Source organism: Rhinatrema bivittatum, chromosome 8 (genome assembly GCF_901001135.1).
Source record: "Rhinatrema bivittatum chromosome 8, aRhiBiv1.1, whole genome shotgun sequence".
Taxonomy (NCBI): Eukaryota; Metazoa; Chordata; class Amphibia; order Gymnophiona; family Rhinatrematidae; genus Rhinatrema; species Rhinatrema bivittatum.
The window spans coordinates 262,993,197-263,012,742 of record NC_042622.1 but is presented as its reverse complement, the minus strand read 5'-3'; the positions used below and the strand labels follow the sequence as shown (position 1 = coordinate 263,012,742).

At 45.4% G+C, this 19,546-nt stretch overlaps 1 protein-coding gene across 2 annotated transcripts; it reads right to left on the bottom strand.

The window, feature by feature from the left end:
* Positions 1 to 245: 245 nt before the first annotated feature.
* LOC115098308 (potassium channel subfamily K member 12-like) lies at positions 246 to 19,522 on the bottom strand. 2 transcript variants are annotated; one of them, XM_029614834.1, is made up of 3 exons: positions 19,030 to 19,522; positions 14,141 to 14,638; positions 246 to 2,619 (listed from the first exon to the last, which is right to left on the bottom strand). In XM_029614834.1, exons 2-3 carry the CDS (start codon positions 14,550 to 14,552, stop codon positions 1,319 to 1,321), a joined length of 1,713 nt encoding a protein of 570 aa, XP_029470694.1. In that variant the 5' UTR covers positions 14,553 to 14,638; positions 19,030 to 19,522; the 3' UTR covers positions 246 to 1,318. The 2 variants fall into 2 exon arrangements, with proteins under 2 accessions (XP_029470694.1, XP_029470693.1); XM_029614833.1 differs by lacking the exon at positions 19,030 to 19,522 and adding an exon at positions 14,772 to 14,919.
* Positions 19,523 to 19,546: the final 24 nt, after the last annotated feature.

The following is a 19,546-nucleotide window of genomic DNA, read 5'->3' as shown; positions in this document are numbered from 1 at the left end:
GGTTGGCCGCGTGTTTTCGACGCGCTATTACCCCTTACTGTATAAGGGGAAAGGTTAATGCGTCAAACGCGCAGCCAAACCCAGGCTAACAGTGCGCTCCACCGCAGCGCACTGTACTGTATCGGCCCGTAAGTTACTCCAGGTCCTATAGAACAGGCTGTTTTTGCCCCAGTGCAGGCCTGGGCTTGTAGTTTTGAATTTCTGGCTTTTCTCATTGATGTTCCTTGTGACCCTGGGCAACTCACTCCACCCCTCCATTCCATTGCCTATTGTACCAACTTGAAAACTGCAGCAAAGCTGATGCCCAGGATCACAGAGTGTCAGTAGGAGAAGCAGAATTTAAACCTTGGTCTGTCTCGTTCTCGGCCTCACTGCTCTAAGCACCAGGCCACTCCTCCATGCCAAGCCAACTGCACACTTTTACAGCACAAGTCATTGTGCCAGGATAGAGGACACTATCCCTGCAGACAGAAAGTAAGGGCATGATCTCCACTGACCTCAGTAAACTGGAGCCAGGCCCAGATCAGACAGGCATAAACAGGAAGTACCCAAGGAAAGTCACAGATCAGAGACACACACAGCAGCCAAAGGGATAAGGCACACACACACACACGTGCACACAGAGATAGCACCTGGAGTCACAGCAGACACACACACATACACACTAAAATGCATCAGCGAGAAGACACAGCAACAAAAGTCAGTCCCAGACACACAAACAGATAACACTCAAAGGGAGTCACAGAAACTCTCTCTCACACACACACACACACACTCGGAAACAATTATTGGCTCACAGAGAATTTCACATCTGTATTCATTATGTTGCAAATTAGTGAGCCGGCCACCCATAGAGATAGCAGACAATTAACAAATCCAATTCATTCTGAAAGAGCTCTTGTAAAGTAACACTTGTGCATCTTGCCTTTAACTTCATGAGAGCTTACTATCAGGCGCTCGATGATCTGGCTTCCTTATCAAACTAATTCAAGCAGATCTCAGGTGCTTTCAGCACTTACAGAACAGCTCCTGAGAAGACCCTTTTCTCTAGAAGCCACCCCCTCCCCCTGCTCATCAGCCACAAGATCCAATCCAGGTGCAGCTTGCCTACATCCCAACACCATAAAGGGAGACGTCCTGGCCAAGAAGGTGCTTGCGTGACCTTATTGATTCCCAAGATTGGTGACCTGGTCTTGAGCCCCCCCCCAAATACCTCCCGTGGTTTCCAGGGCACTTTGTGTTCTCCATGATGAGGGCTTTACTCTTCTACAGCTCCATCCAGGCTCCAAAAAAAACAATGACCGAGGTGGTCGAGTCCTCACCGCTGGGGCCACAGGCCCCTGGGCATCAGCTCAGAAGAATCAAGGTCCTCACTCAGTCTGTGCATGCTGCCAGCCCCCAAGTTTTCTGTGCCTTTCCCCCGCAGGGATGACCCCACCCCGCTGGACATGGTCGTGTCACAGGACTCCCCTGTGCTGTTGAGCATGCGGCTGTCACTGACATCGGCCAGAGATCCCATACCACTGGAATCTCCTGGGTCTACCTTGCTGGCTTCCTCCATGGGTGCTGGGAGCCCTGGGAAATGATATCGCTGGATGCGGAGCATGGGGGCCGAAGAGGTCCGAGGCTCATGGTCACTACTGCTGTCCCCAGCCACAGAGCTTGTAGGACAGCTTTGTTCGCTGGTTTCAGCTAACTTGTTGTTCATAACGGCCAATGAGCCAATGTCATCCAGGATCCCCTTCTGGTAGCCAAAGTCTGGGGCCTCGTAGCTCTTACAGGTGGGGAGGCTGCTTGTACCCTTGAAGCCATTAGCCAGGTCACTCCAGGCGACTCTCAGGTGCCCATTGGTGACCTCAGCTCCTGAGGCTTTCACTGTGGCTGAGCTGGGTGCTGTCGGGGAGGAGCAGGAGGATGCAGCCAGAAAATCCCGGATGGCGCTCATCTCCAGCGACATGTGGCGGACCTCGGCCTCACTCTCGAAGACAGCCTCTGTGTCTGCAGACACCTCACTCCTGGCGGGCCTGGCAGGAGCGGGCCCGGTTGCGACGCGGTGCCTCCGGCGGTGTGGCTGTCGGCAGGCACAGCAGCACAGCAGCCAGTTGAGTGCCTGCTTGATGACAATGGAGATGACGTTGAAGAGAGAGTAGATGCAGCAGACACCCAGCAAGACAAAGAGAAAGTTTCCCAGGCCGTAGAGTGCCGGCTGCTCATAGGAGTGGTGCTGGACACTCACTAGGTCTCCAAAACCAATGGTGCTGAAGGTTACAAAGCAGAAGTATAAGGAGTCGAGGTAGCGCCAGCCTTCCGCTGGGCTGTAGACAGCAGAGGCCGTGCAGGAGATGGCCACGGCGCCCAGGCCCAGGATCAGCATGACAGTGTAGACAGAGGGCTTCCAGCTCTCTTCGTCCTGTTTCCGCAGCTCTTCTGGGAGCCTGGGAAAGACCCCGCGTCTCCGCAGCTGGTGGAGCCGGAAGGCCCGCATGGCAGCCCCCAGCAATGTGATGAGTCTTTCCAGGAAGAGGTTGAAGAAGAGGATGGTGCCAGAGCAACCCAACATCCCGTAGAAGACGAGGAAGGCCTTTCCTGTGGTGGTAGCTGGTGTGGTCAGGCCGTACCCTGAGAGAGGAGAAAGAGAGGAGACTCCAGTCATTTAGGAGTGAGGAGTAGATGGCAGGGAATGGGGAAATCAGGGGTGGAAGGAAAGGGTTAGGCAGTAGGAAGGAGATGGATAAGGGATGGGAGGTGGAACAATTGGAGACAGTCGATAGAATAAGATGACCTCTATTTCCATCCTATCTAATCTCCTTCCTTTCCAATCTCTTTCTTCTCCCATCCCGGGAGATTGTAATTGTATATTTGTTTAATTGTTCAATCTGTTTGATGTAATTTTCTGTTCCTTGTTCTGTGTAAACCGAAGTGGTATGCACTAGTGCATGAACTCCGGTATATAAAAGCCTTTAAATAAATAAATAAATAAATCCCCATTTCATCATAACTTTCTATAGATCAGAGGTGAGGAAACGTTTTCAGCCTTGGTCCTCCCCCTTTCATCCATACAATTTGTTGGGCACACACCCCCTCCCCCCTACCAAAGTTGGGTTACATTGTGTGTGTATAAATCTATCCATCTATACACGCCAATGAAATACCCAATGAGGGGAAAAAAGCACTGATGTATAACGTCCAAAAGTGATATTCCAAATTAAAAACAATAGTTCTTTATTAACAAGATATACACAATAAAATAAGTGAGCATACACAAGAGATCAAAACAAAATATCAATCAGTAATATTCAGATAGGAAACTGCTAACTGACTAGGGCTATTAAAGCAGTTTGACAACATAGAGTATGATACAGAAGTATCTATAGTTTGAAACAAACTCAACAACAACCAATGTAGTAACGGCACATCATAAAGGACCTGATACAATATAATGGCATTTGCCTTTTGTTGCAAATGATGCAATATGATGGTACAATGCGATAACTTTTACCTGTTGTTGCAAATGATACACTGTGATGACTTTTGCCTATTAATACGAAGAGTTGGAGGGAAACAATCCTGGGTGTTAATGTGAAATGCCCACGTTGCGTGGGTATCAGGAATGCAAAATCAGAAATTCACCATTGAGAGCGTGGAACGCTGCCATGGCCCTGTCTATAAGGATTACGTTTTCACGTGTAACGTTCACTTTAACTAACATCAGATGACTGGACGTCACAGGAACGGGGACCCAGCAGGTTCCATCACTGCCTGTAAGTGCAATGCAACAGTCCAGGGACCTGGCACGATGTCGGAAAGAATGCCATGATCATATTTAAAGGTTGCATCGCTGGGTCTGCTTTATGAATGTCTAATAATGCACCGGCGTGTGGGGTTGTTGACTGGAATATCTGCAAATCGAATCACAGCCAATGTCTGCTTTAAGAATGTGTTTAGTAATGCACTGGCGTGTAGGGTTGTTGACTAGAATACCTGCCATTTCCATCCTCCTGCAGCAACTATGGCGGGACCCAAAATGTTTTTACCGCATAACCAAGGCTCGTTTTGATTCCTGCACACAACCCAGTGGCAGAGGAAGGCTGCAGCTATGAAACTTGTTATGCGCCTGGTTATGCGGTTAAAAACTTTGCGAAATACACTGATATCCGATGCTCTGCCGCCACGCTGTGCGAGCAGCTGAACCAGCTCGTAACTTCTCTTTCTTTTCATCTTGGCATCTAGATCATGACAGTTTTTGGCACAGAAACATGGCGAGTTTTGAAATAATCGTTCAAGCAAAGCTGCTCTATTCAATTCACAGCGTCCAGAGAATAATAGCTGGGGAGTCTGTCATTCAAAGCACTTTAGATTTCCTAGCCACCTCTCCCAGGTAGTGACAACATATTCGACACAGTAGTAAATGTGCCCTGCCACAGTTCATAGATAGTGCAACATCTGAAATAGATTCTGAATGGTGTCTACTCTGCCAGGGTTCACCCTGAGGAAGCCTTTACTGGCAATACGAGGGTCTTGTTATCTGTTAACCTGGGGCATCACATACCATAGCTTGTCGTCTCTTTGTGTGTATGAATGGGTAGTATGTTTGTGTATATCTTTGTGGCCATATAATCTATTGTTTAAATGTGTAATGAATATTTGACATAGACACCTGATTGTTAAGTAACTGTTAGTATCATGTAATACATTTTTTGCCCACGTTTTGAGCTCGTATTAGGTTGTGTCCTAGAGTTATTTGTTAAAATACAAATATGCTGTAATACATTGTACTATATTTGGTTTTTTTTAAATTGACTATAACAGGCAGTGCTCACTTATTTTAACATGGATAACTTTTGGATACAATTGGTTTTTATTGTCTTCACATGAATGTGCTTTTCCCTTTTTGGGTTTTGGTTTTTTTTTTTAAGTAAATAACACAGAGCACTTCACATATCATATATATTGCCCACTAACATCACTGTGTTTGTACTGCAAGGAGGCACTGAAGTCTGCTACAGATGTGCAGTTCTGACAAATAGACATGGGAAGGTTTCCAACATGCTGAGAAGACACTGGACGTTCACAGATGATTATGCTGCATTTAGCAAGCTGCTAATTAACAACAGTTGAAGTCTTGAGATACTGAATTTGCAAATCGACATATAAAGAATCAACAATAAGAGATCGAGTTTTCTTCACTAAATACAGTCCATGGTATCAACGCAAGAATAGTTATGAAGCATGATTTCCCTGAAGAAGCCTGTATGGCAAAAACAGAGGCCTTTGTAGGGACAGAGAGCATACAGAATATAGCAGAAATATAACAGAGACTACACAGGATACAGAAAAATCACTGGGATAGAGTCAATACAGGACACCGAAATATGAGTGGAACCTATATGAAATTATAAAGATATGCACGGGGCTCTACACGACATTCCTGTGAAACGATTACAAAGTATCCTTTCTTGAGGACTGTGGGTCAGCTGTATCCCCTTTCTAATGAAGGTGTCTTTCATGTGACTCATTTGCAAGTCACAAAGTATCTTTCTTCAAGTTCAACTCTATTGCAAGTGTTTTATTGTTTCATTACAAGCACTGTACATATTTTGGCAATGTTTACATTGGCATTTATACATGTTGTAAATGCATGACCCTAAAGAGAGTTTAGAAGAAGTGTGAATGAGGAATGCTTGACTAGGACAATTGATCAATATATGTGTGTGTTATTGTGCCAGCTCTTTCTTTCGAATAGTTGTGATATTCTTTGCCATTGTGTAATAAAGCTTGCAACATTAAGCATCTTTCAAATCCTTTAAAACATTACGGTGTTACTTACCCCATAATTTTATGGTTCTCTGACGGATTATACCATTTTAGATACCCACATATCACTTCTATTTAAAGCCTCTCTTTGTGCTTGTGCATATCTGATTGCTCCTATCAGCAACCTGAAGATTTCACAACTGGAATTTTGAGATTCTGGCTGTCTCATTGCTGCTATTTGGCAAATGGTTCAACAGCTGATTGGTTGATGAGATACTTTGACATATATTTATTTATTTTATTTATTTAAAAACTTTTCTATACCGTCGTTAAGTTAGATAACCATCACAACGGTTTACAGAAGGGCACAGCAATGAAACATATGGGTGGTATAGATTACAAATTGGTCGTGTGCCATCATAGTACGGTAACAATTCATAATTATAAACTAAGTGTGTATGTTAAGCTTGTTTGTTGGGAACATATTAGGCGGTTTGGTTTTATCATTACTATGCATTTGTAGGTTAAAAATAACAGCTTCTAGCTTGGTGCATCTTTATCCATCATCTGTTTTTCTCCTTTTCTTTATCTTTATAAAATGCTTGTTTAAAAAGTCAGGTTTTCAGATTGGTTTTGAATAATTTCAGATTTGTCTGTAGTCTTATTTCGAGTGGCTTGGTATTCCAGTGTACAGGACCAGCCAGTGACAGTGCTCTTTCCCTTACTTGCGTGAGATGTGCTGATTTGACAGAGGGGACACTTAGTAGAGCTTTATTTGCAGATCTCAGGTTTCTTTGTGGTACATGTACGCGCAGTGCCGTGTTAAGCCGGTCGGCTTTATCATCGTGGATTAGTTTATGGATTATACAAAGTGCTTTGTATTGTATTCTTTGTTCAATTGGAAGCCAGTGGAGTTCAGCAAGTGTTCCTGTAATATGGTCACTCTTTTTTTTGCCTGTCAAAACTCTGGCAGCGGAATTTTGCAATATTTGCAGAGGCCTAATCGTGGATTGAGGTAGTCCTAACAGCAGGGAGTTACAATAATCTGTGCTTGCGAATATCATTGCTTGTAGAACTGTGCGAAAATTGTTAATCGTTACTAGAGGTTTTAGTCTCCTCAGGATCATAAGTTTTGCGTATCCTTCCTTTATTTTCTGTGAGATGTGTTGTTTCATGTTTATGTGTGTGTGTCAAAGTATCTCTCTCTCTCTCTCTCTCTCTCTATATATATATGTCAAGTATATATATATGTATGTTTGTTTTAAATTCTCTCTTTTTATATACAAAACAAACCAGATATATTTAGAAATGCATTAAAAAAGTTTTTATATCGACATGTTTGTCAGTACTCAGCGTTTTACCAAGATTGAAAACTCTAATGAAATATTAGATGTCTTTGAGCTTCTGTATTTCTATTTAATACAACAGATGTGTTTTATGTTTGTGGCATAATATGAAAGAATGTTCCCCCGAGGAAGCCGAGGACGGCGAAATAGTCGGGCCCTTGTCGGGACTGAGGACCGCTAGGTTCTGCTATTCAAGAAGAAAGAGTAATTCCTTTTGTTTTGCCACTTTCTTGCAACTATTTGTTTTAAGTAACTAATATTCCTGTTGTTTATCTGATAATACCATGTGCAAGCATGAAGGTGCAAGTGAAAACATTTGAGGAACTGCTTTGCAGTGGGACTGAGAGCGGCTTGGCTCAGTAGTACTTCATTTGATTTGCCACTTTCTTGGATCCATTGTTTTAAGTAATCAACACTTTAAGTGTCCACTGGATAACAGTGATACGTAAGCACGTAAGTGCAAGTGAAAACATTTGAGGAACTGCTTTGAAGTAAGAAGATCTATGATGTTGTCTTTATTAAGTGGACGCTTCTTGTGAATTTTGTACGTATTATTGAATTTTATTGTATTATAAGAAAAATTTACCTTTAATCAAATATAAATATTTTTTATTAAGTAATCTGTATATATGGGTAAATTAAAAAAACAATTATGCATTTCTAAATATATGATATTGTTCCTTATCTGGTTTGTTATATATTTTGTAATTATTAGGAACAAAATTTTTGTTTTCATCTGCCATTTTGTTTATGCTATATATATATATATATATATGAGATACTTTGACAAAAAAATGTATATAACTTTAATATATGCTGTTCTATTTGTCAGTAGTTTTGAAATATTTATTATTTTATTAGTATGATTTTACTATTATAATTGTTTCTTTATGTTTCTTGATTGTATTGTTTTATGAGGAACGGTGTTCTGTTTTTCCATTGTTACACTGTAGACAAGGGTTTGACTTCTTATATATATATATGTCAAAGTATCTCATCAACCAATCAGCAAAGAGAGGCAGATACCACACCACATCCAAACAGGCAGCTCACAGTAATAGCAGCACAAACTCCTTCCACTACCAGACACATTGTGAACTAATACAAAACCTCGCAAAAAAGACACTCAAATCTATACAGCAAACTTATAACCTAACAGTAGTAATGCCAAGAACTCAAACAAGAACCCTACCTGTGAAAAAGCAGCACTGTAAATATTACACTGGTCCCAGAATACCAATACACCACCTACTGGGGAAACAAAACAAACCCGATTGCTATAGATCCCTATACAAACTCAATACATTAGCAAAATCTCTTACCTCTGCGCAGAGCAGAGACAGACCCTCACCAAATACACAATAAAGGATCACAAATCCGAACCAGCAATATGCAGACAAAAACTGAAATGGAAACTCCAAGAAGCCAGACTCTTGTCTACAGTGTAACAATGGAAAAACAGAACCACCATTTCTCATAAAACAATAAAATCAAGAAACATCAATTAATATAGTAAAATCATACTAATAAAATATTTAAAAACTACTGACAAATAGAACATCTATTAAAGTTATATACATTTTTTTAAATTTTCCATGCACCCATAAAATATTTCAAAACAGCACACATATCACAAAACAGCACACATATCACAAAATGCCACCCCACCTACGCCAGGAACCTTGCCATAAAAAATTCAAACAGAATCTGAAAACCTGGCTCTTCAAACTAGCATACCCCGACTAAAGATACGACCCTCGACTGACACGCCCCCCTGAACTTAACAACCATTACCCCCCTCTTTCCCCCCACATCACTGTACCCCCCCTCCCACCCTCCTCCTCCCCCTCCCACCCTCCTCCTCCTCCTCCTCCTCCCAACCCAACCCAACACCCCATCCTCCTTCTCCCCTCCAATACCATATACCTGACACCTTTGTGAATAGTTAAAGACCGGACACCTTGTGAATAGCTGTAAATCTAAATAATGTTTACCTATGTTTATCTACTCTAAATTATTGTAAAGCCTGTTGCTACATTATCTATGTTTATCTACTCTAAATTATTGTAAAGCCCGTTGCTACGTTACGTTACACTGTGAACCGGGGTGATGTTTTTAACGTGCCCCGGTATATAAAAAACTCTTAAATAAATAAATAAATAAATAAATAAATATCAAATAACACCCAATAATTAAAACTAATGAGCATTAAAAAAAAAAAAAAAAAAAAAAAAAGCCCTTGCTGTTCATACCTGGGAATTTGATTTCCAATCACCCTGAGATTGTCAAGAGCTAGGGGGATACCCAACCTTTATCCTCTCTTGTTCACACACACATTCACATGTTCATTCTCTCTCACACATACACATACATACCTGCTCTCATACATACCCACGCACTCTCATACACAGGCTAAGTCCCTCTCCTCCCCCATGCACACAAAAGGTCTTATTCCTACAGATTTCCTCATACACACACAGGATCTCACCACACAGACCCTCAGGCAGGTACCCATTCATTCTCTCACACACACACAGACCCAAGACAGGCACCCATTCTCACACAATCAGACCGACCCTAGGCAGACACCCATTCTTTTTCTCTCTCTCTCTCTCTCTCTCTCTCACACACACACACACACACAGATCAACCCCCAGGCAACCACCCATTTTAAGAACATAAGAACATAAGAAATTGCCATGCTGGGTCAGACCAAGGGTCCATCAAGCCCAGCATCCTGTTTCCAACAGAGGCCAAACCAGGCCACAAGAACCTGGCAATTACCCAAACACTAAGAAGATCCCATGCTACTGATGCAATTAATAGCAGTGGCTATTTCCTAACAGGCCGATACAGTAAAGTTCGTGGAAGAGCGGGTGAACGCCCGCTCTCCCGACACGCGCACAAGCCAGTGTCCTGTGTGCATGATACAGTAAAACAAAATATTTAAATTAGGGCCCGCAGTAAAAAGAGGCGCTAGGGACACTAGCGCATCCCTAGCGCCTCTTTTTGGACACGAGCGGCGGCTGTCAGCGGGTTTGACAGCCGCCGCTCAATTTTGCTGGCGTCAGTTCTCAAGCCCGCTGACAGCCACGGGCTCGGAAACCGGACGAGAGCAAAATTAAGCGTCCGGTTTTCAACCCGCGAGCCGCAGGCTTTTACATTTTTTTTTTTTTTTTAACTTTTTTTTTTTACTTTTGGGACCTTCGACTTAATATCGCCATGATATTAAGTCGGAGGGTGCACAGAAAAGCAGTAAAAACTGCTTTTCTGTGGACCTCCCTGGCGCTGGCAGAAATTAATCCCTACCTTTGAGTTGATGCTAATTTCTTAAAGTAAAATGTGCGGCTTTGCTGCACATTTTACTTACTGTATCATGCGGGAATGACTAATAGGGCCATCAACATGCATTTGCATGTTGTGGGTGCTATTAATCTCGGGGGGGGGGGGGTTGTACACTCGTTTTCGACGCGCTATTACCCCTTACTGAATAAGGGGTAAAGCTAGCGCGTCAACCTGTAAGTAAATTTGATAAATAGACATTAATGGACTTCTCCTCCAAGAACTTATCCAAATCTTTTTTGAAACCAGCTACACTACCTGCACTAACCACATCCTCTGGCAACAAATTCCAGAGCTTTATTGTGCATTGAGTGAAAAAGAATTTTCTCCGATTAGTCTTAAATGTGCTACTTGCTAACTTCATGGAATCCCCCCTAGTCCTTCTATTATTCAAAAGTGTAAATAACCGAGTCACATCTACTCGTTCAAGATCTCTCATGATCTTAAAGACCTCTATCATATCCCCCCCTCAGCCGTCTCTTCTCCAAGCTGAACATTTTCACACACACACACACACACACACACACACACCAACCCCCAGGCAACCACCCATTTTCTCACACAAACACACACAGATCAACTCCCAGGCAAGCTCCCATTCATACACATACACATACTGAAGGCAGGCTCCCTCTCTTTGTTTTGCCAGCAGCCTCAGAGTCTCTCTCATTCCTGCTGCCGCCATCACCACTGCCGCGTGGCTGTTGGGGAGGAGCCAATCACTCATCGCTGCTTCTGACCCTGAAGCCTGTTCTGCTGCCTCCTCCTCTGTGCAGGTCCCATGATATTAAAACTTTGCGGGATTAGCACTTGCTACTCTCACAAATTTTAATCCCATGGGCCTGCACAGATTGGGTGCCCTTCTCTGCTCAGCCGCTGGCGGGATGAAGCCTCTCTGTGTTTTCAGCTGCTGGTGGGATTGGGCCCACTGCTGGCCGCATGCACCTTCCCCCGTGGTACGTTATTCGCGTACCCCTGGAATCTCATTTGCGGCGCCCCGTTTGCGCACCCCCTGGTAGAGATGATGGTGGAATAAAACCAAACGGTTCATCTAGTTTGCCCAGTTATTCCAGTTCTCACTACTAAAGACATATGCCCGCTGTAGCCTTAGAAGCTTGACTGCATGTCGGATATTGCTTCTTATTCAAGTTTTGTTGTTGTCTTATGTCACCTTTGTCGCCCTTTGTTCTTGAAACTCCTTTCCTATAGAAAATGTCACTTTCCTAAAATCTGTTGAAGCTTATTAAATATCAGAATGTTTCTATGATATCCCCTCTTCTCCAGGGAGTGCATTTTGAGTGTGTTGAGCCTTTCTTTGTAGGGTTGGCGTTGTAAGCCTTGCGCCATTTCTTGAACCCTTCTCTGAACTGCTCCGGTTCCTTCAATTCTCTTATAAAGGTAAGGCCTATGGAACTCAACATAGTGACCCAACACAAGGGCGCCATCTCCTTTTTTTCCTGATATCTCTACTTACATACGCAAAGCATGCTCTTGCTTTATTACATCGCTTGACTACCTGGAGGTCATCAGAAATAATTACTCCTAGATCTCTTTCTTGTTTGACAAGTTTCCAATTATTGTCCTTTTAAAAGATACGCAACTAGTGGGCAGGAGTTTACACTTCATAGCGGCGAAACTCGATTTCCAACTCCTTACATTTTTTTTTCACCCTTCCTGTGTGTCTTCTCTTATCAGAGAGTACATTTTTCCCTCAAGACCTTCTATAATGTAGCTAGGCACCAGTCCTAAGTTGAGCCTTGGGGGTATCCCATTGGGTCACTTTATCTTCATCAGAGTGAACTCCATTGACCCCCCACTGCTTCCACATCCTGCTGTTCAACCAGTCCCTCAATCAATCTACACCTTTCTGTCCCACTCTCCTACTGCCCAGCTTCTTCACCAATTTGCTGTATGGATCACTGTCAAAAGCCTTATTAAAATCCAGACAAGCGGCATCTCTCGCAGCTTCTGGGAGGAGGCAAGAGAGAGGGGAAAGATGACGGATGAAAGAGGAAGAGAACAGAAAAAAAATAATATGGGAAAGACGGAGGGAGGAAAAGAGAGGGAGCACAACCAGACGCAATCTCCCATACAGTACGGTAACTGAATTTAAAACCATGTTAACTGCCCTTACAGAAAACTGATCACAGCAACCTACAACAGGGTTAAAACAAAAACAATATTCCAGCAGCAGTTTGTGTGTAGGTGATGTCTGTCTCTCTCATGTGGCAGGTGTGCACATGCATGAGTCACATCCGAGCAGAACTTGTGCTGCCCTTGCTTCTGTGCCTATTGACACGCGCCTGCTGCACAGAGGGCCATGTACAGTGAGCGGCTGACTCAGGATGCACCCAGTCGTGCAGAAGGCCACTGTAAGCACAGGCGGTCTTGAGTCAGCCACGTACTGTGCACACCCCCTGCTTCTGTGGCGGCCCGGGTTACCGATGGTCAGTGGTGCAGGGGGCCCGACTAGGCCCAAAGTGTGACGGGACAATGAAGCAGGAAGAAGCACCAGGGAGGGGCATGGCTCTGCCTTGGCCACAGGGAGGGACACTTTGGGCTGTGGTAGCCTAACTTGCAGCGGCCACGTCTGCCTTTTATTTTTGTGATAGGGCCTTTCAGCTAGTCCATAAATAAAATGAGAAAATAAAAATTGTAAACAAAACCCCAAACCATGGATAGCTATGAGCAGCTGCCTACTTTATCAAGGATTAACTGTGACTGTGCTTGAAAGTGGCCCATGTGGGCCAGACGAAGGACACATTGGCAATGCCTCTGGCAGCCCAAAGGTGAAGAGAAGGCTGTGCTTGCACTGTTCCACGCAGGCTTCACAGGCCTTGTCCCACATAGGCCAGAAGGACAAGGAAGCTGCCCCTTCTATTGCCAAGAAACAGGTGAAGAAACAGTAGATTAACAGATGAGATGTAGGCTTGGAGGCTGGAGGGGGAGGGAAAGAGGAGACTGCTGGGGTCAGGAAGGGACAGCACTGGGCTCACATGAACAAAGGGGGCAAGAGTATAAGAGTGCCTATTTGTATGTGAGTGGAGGGGGCAGAGAAAGTATATCTCCCCCCCCCCCATTAATCCATGAGTGAGGGGGGGGGGGAGAAGGTTAGTACCCCCTTTCCTGACAATCTGACCCCCACCCCTTTGCCCATACCTCAGATTAAACAGTCAAACCATGCCTATGCATTCAATGTTTCTGTCTGGGATCCAACATTAACTCCAGACAATATAGGCTGGAACGGAAACCCAACAGAAAGCCTGCACCCCAAATACTGTAACCCAACATTCTTTATTCATGGAACTTCATCACCTGCCCCCAGGATGGTGCTCTTCTAGAATAGCAGGCAAGAATAACAGTGTAATATTACATCTGTCTGACTGATGGGCTTCCAGAAAGCAGAACTGCCTTCCTGCTGCCCGAGTTGCTTAGCAACAGGCTGGGGCTACCATAGCTGGGAGCGATCTTCAGTGAGGCCTAGCCCAGGGAGGTGAGGAACAGCCCTTCTTCCTCTACTGTGACCCCTAGGAGAGGAGCAGATAAACCTCTATGTTAAAGAGAAAGAGGAGGGAGAGGGGATAGAGAGAGAGAGAAAGAGAGAGAGAGAGAGACACACACACACACAGCTACTCTGTGGCCTATCCTAGAGGCAGAGTTTGTCAGGTGCATAGTGCACATTGAGATTCATTTCTTACCTATAGTGGACACTACGGTGCTAACAAAGTAGAAAGCACCCGGAAAGTCCCACCTGGGTCGGAGGGCATCCATCCTAACCCCCGCTGCCATGGCCAGCTCATATTCCTTGAGCAAGCTGCGGAGCTGCATTGGGCTCACGTTGAATTTCTGGGAGGCCGTGGCCAGGGTCCGATGCCAGCGCTGTTGGTTCTGCAGCTCCACAGGATGCTCCAGGGCGGAGAAAATGGCTGCCCCGCACAGCAGGTACCCCAGCATGAGAGCAGCCAGCAGAAGGAAGCGGGCGGTGTCTTCACTCAGAGGGAGATCACAGCAGAAGCAGCAGCAGCCCGGGGCTGGGGAGCCACCGGGCATCACCAGGATAGTGCTGGAGTCAGAAGTCACGGTCTCCAGGAGGGCCCTTTTCACAGGCATGGGAGCGGGGGGCAGCCTAACCTCCACGTCGGCTGTCGTTCCCTCTGCCTATAGCCAGGCTCTAGGTGCACTTCATGCCACTTGCCCTGCAGAGACAAAAAAAGATCAGAAACTTACAGGAGCTGGCCAGACGCCACTTGTGCATCCTGCTCTCCAGGGAGAGGGGAAACATCGGCAAAACAGAGATAATAATCCAAAGTCATCAGGTTCAGTCCTCACCATGTTTCAGCAATATGCAGAAAGCTGTCCAGCCTGCAGCCAGGGACAAAGCTCCCTGGCCAGGGGGGGCGAACAGGATGGAAGCTGTTGCCAGCTGGGACTTCTGCTTTCTGCCAACTCCTGTCAGTACCAAGGACAACACTCTCTCTCTCTCCCTACCCCAAGCCTCTCCCTATAATTCCCACTCCTCTATATATCTCCATTTTTGTCCCCTATCACTCACTCTCTCTCCCCCCCCCCCTATAGTTTTTCCTTCCCTCCGTCTTCCGCTCCCTTTCCCACAACGCAGCTCCCGGCATCTCCTTCCAGTACTTGCAACAGCTGATAGGCAGGGAAAGAAAATAATAATCCTCTGCTCTTCAACTTCCCCGCCCAGCTCATTTACAGAATCGAGCAAGACTGTTAAAGAGACACTCACTCTACACTGGGGGGGGGGGGGGGGGGGGGAGCAGAAAGACACCCTGCCTCATGGAGAACAATGATAAGAGAACGAGAGAGAGAGAGAGACATACCCTATCTCACAGAGAGCAACAAAAGAGGCACCTTACTCCATGGGGGAGCAAGGAGAGAGACGCCTTACCTTAAGGGGCATAATAAGAGGAGGACACCCTACCCAAAGGGAGCCATGAGAGAACACTTGCTCCATGCATAGCAATGAGAAACAGATACATGCCCTACCCCAGAGGCAGCAATAACAGAGGGGAAACCTTAACCCGCAGAAAGCAATAAGAGTGAGACACCTTACCTTGAGCGACTCAATAAGAAAGACATCCTACCCGAAGAGAAGCCATGAGAGAGAATCCCTATCCCCATGGGGAGCAATAAGAAAGAGAAACACATACCTTGCCCCAAAAGAAGCAATGAGAGAGAGAGAGAGAGAGAGAGACATCATAACACACAGAAAATAATGAGGTGGCACCTTATATCCAAGGGGAGCTAGGAGAGAGAAGCCCTACTCCCATGGGGAACAATAAGAGAGAGCGAGATTCATTGATTCACTATGGAGTAGTGTAATTCAGGAGTGGCTAACTCTAGTCCTTGAGATCCACAAATGGGCTAGGATTTCTGAATATCCAGAATGAATATGTATGAGATAGATTTGTATTCCATGGAGGCCATGCATGCAAATCTCTCATGCATATTCACTCTGAATATCCTGAACATCTGGCCAGTTTGTTTGAGGACCAGAGTTGGCCACCCCTGCCTTAACCAACAGGAAGCAATGAGAGGGAGACATCTTATCTCAAAGGGTGCATACAACAAGAGAGACATGTTAACCCAAGGATAGTCATAAAAGAGAAAGAATTTCCTACCCCATGTGAAGCAATGAGGTAGAAACCTTAATCCAAGGAGAGCTTCGACGGAAGAAGACAACCTCTACCCTATGGAAAACAATAAGAGAGAGAGAACCCCTACCCTATGAGGAGCACTTAGACACACACACAAACCCTATCCCATGGGGAGCAAGAAGAGATGCACTACTTCACAAGCAGCAATGACCCCCTACCCCAAGTGACGTAATGAGACACCCTCCTATCCCATGGGGGAACAATAACAGGGTGGCCAACTTCAGTCCTCAAGAGCCACAAACAGGCTTTGTTTTCAGGATATCCATAATAAATATGCATGAGATACATTTGTATACAATAAAAACAGTGTATGTACTCTCTCATGCATAAGAACATGCCATACTGGGTCAGACCAAGGGTCCATCAAGCCCAGCATCCTGTTTCCAACAGTGGCCAATCCAGGCCATAAGAACCTGGCAAGTACCCAAAAACTAAGTCTATTCCATGTTACCGTTGCTAATAGCAGTGGCTATTCCCTAAGTCAATTTGATTAATAGCAGGTAATGGACTTCTCCTCCAAGAACTTATCCAATCCTTTTTTAAACACAGCTATACTAAGTGCACTAACCACATCCCCTGCCAACAAATTCCAGAGTTTAATTGTGCATTGAGTAAAAAAGAACTTTCTCCGATTAGTTTTAAATGTGCCCCATGCTAACTTCATGGAGTACCCCCTAGTCTTTCTACTATCCGAAAGAGTAAATAACTGATTCACATCTACCCGTTCTAGACCTCTCATGATTTTAAACACCTCTATTATATCGCCCCTCAGCCGTCTCTTCTCCAAGCTGAAAAGTCCTAACCTCTTTAGTCTTTCCTCATAGGGGAGCTGCTCCATTCCCTTTATCATTTTGGTCGCCCTTCTTTGTTCCAAAATAGACCATCTGAAAATCAGGCCTGCTTTTGGCTCTAGGACTGGAATTAGCCAGTCCTATGCTATTTCTTTGGGAGGAAAAAAGTGACACCCTATGCCAAGGGAAGCAATGGGTCAGACATAAAAGGTCAAGCCCTACCCCGAGAGGAGCAATGAGAGAAAATCCCTACCTCATGGGGAGTAACGAGAGAGACATCCTAGCACCAAGGGGCGCAATAAGAGAGATAAGGCACCCTACTCCATGTGGAGCAATGAGAGAAACAGGGGTAGACAGCTCCAGCCCTGAGTGCCACAAACAGATCAATGGAGGCAGTGCATGCAAATATACCTCATGCAACGTCATCGTGGGTTATCCTGGAAACCAGACCCGTTTGTGACGCTCCGTGGCCTACCCTTGGGATGAGGTGTTTCTCTCATTGCTCCCCACCTGGAATAGGGCGCCTCTTTCTCTTATTCCTTATGCCGTGGAGAGCAATGAAAGAAATACCTTATCCCAGGGCTTTCCAAACCTGTCCTGGCAACAGCCAGTTGGGTTTTCAGAATATCTTCAATGAATACGCATGAGGCCTAGTTCTATATGCTGGAGCTCCATTATACGCAGATTCATCTCAGGCGCATTCATTAGAGAGCAATGAACGTGAGAAGCCTTGCACCACTGGGAACACTGACAGAGAGAACCCCCTACCCCAGGAGAAGCAATGGAGAGGTGAACACCCTAACATGAAGAGCACCAAGAAAGATCTTTTATAATTCAAGGGAGCTGAGTGACAACTTAGTCCCAAAGGGAGCAGGGACACTCTACCCCGCATGGGGAGCAGTGACAGAGGTAACCTACGAAATGGAGAGCAATGAGGGAGACCCCCTAGACCATGGATAGTAGAGACCCTGCCCCACTGGAAGCAATGAGAGAAAAGCAACCTTACTCCAAAGAGAACAATGAAAGATGGATCCTCTTAACCATTGGGAGCACTGAGAAAGGTCACTGTACACCAGGGCGAGCAGAGAGATATCCTGCCCCTCGAGGGATTAGACACTCAAGTAACCAGAAAGATTCACCCTATCACACAGGAAGCAATGAGACATTCTCACATACTGCCCCAAGACAAGCAGAGAGACAAATATACTTGCCCAGGTCAGGAGGAGCGAGAGACAAGTGACAGGGGAGACCATTGACCTCATGGATCAGGACTTCTCCTGAATCGCAGTGCAGTCTCCTCCTCTCCTTACTTTCTCTCTCATTGCTGTTTTGCTTCTTCTCATTGGAAGAGCACGTCCCCAACGCTTTCCAGCTGCTGGTAAAGCAAAGGACCAAGGGCTGTCTCTGCAGAGAGGGGAGAATCACACTGCAAACTTTCATCTACATTTTCTCACCTTTGTCAAAGTCTCAGAGAGTTTAACACCTTCCTCACCACCGGTGAGAATTCAGGGGGCGTGAAAAGAACAGCAAAGTAGAACAGGTGGAGGTTTCTCTCTGTTGCTCTGTCTGTCTGTCTGTCTCCCTCCCCTTCCCCTAACCCCCTGCTCAGGATTCCAGTGTTACTTGGTAACTCCGTGTCACAATTGACAGTCCCGAGTGCTGCTGCTGCAGTTTATGCTGGAACTTGTAGTTCTGAATTCCACAATGTGTCAGCCTGCCCCACAAGTAACCCTAACACAGGGGCAGGCAGCCTCCCTTCCCAGGCTCTTATCCATTCTCCCCCCCCCCCCTCTCAGTACTGCCATCATAGAAACCAACAGCCCCTCTGCCCCATTCTCCAGCAGATCCCCCACGAGTCCAAGCATCACCTTTCTCTTCCCCACAGCTAAGGATCCCCTTGTCCTTATGTTTATGCCCTGCTCTCTGCACCCAGTGCCATCTCCGTGAACAAATGCTTCCTGACTTACTGCCGAATCTACCCTCTCATTATCCACATGCAGAGACAGAAACAGGAAAATCTGACTTAGCCTTGCTCTAAAACAATTACTCTTACTGGAAAATCAATTCTAAAGACCCTTTACAGTCTCTAATCAGAGCCCATCAGTGATGATTACCCACCAACAGTGATTGGCTAACAAGAGCACTGCTCCAGTACGCTGCTTCTTTGAGGTCACACTGACCAGTAAAAGCTCCATGGTGCCAAGTGAAGAACCATTTCCTGGCTGGTAACATAGTCCTCTTTTAATGCTTAGACGCACACTAATTCCAGCTTGGGGGGAAAAAAAAAAAAAAAAAGCTGGTCTCCTTTGTCAGTGCAAATGCTGATTGCAGCCTATGGAAAAGCAGTTCTCCTTTCCACATTCCTTCAGCCTCCCCTGGAAATCCACAGGTAAAATAATAGTCCTCCTCCTTTGCTCCCTGTCAGGCGCCCACTGTTGCCTGCAGGCAGCCAATGTGAAGGGAGAGGGTGAGTGTGTGTCTGTTTCCATGGCAATGCTGCTGCCCTCAAAAGCAGAGGGCCAGCATGAAACTGAGCACACAAAGCAAGAAGCTGACCAGAGAGAAGGAAAGGGGAGGAGGCAGAGAGATAGTAAACAAAAAAAAAAACAAAGGGGAGGGAGATAGAGGGAGGAAA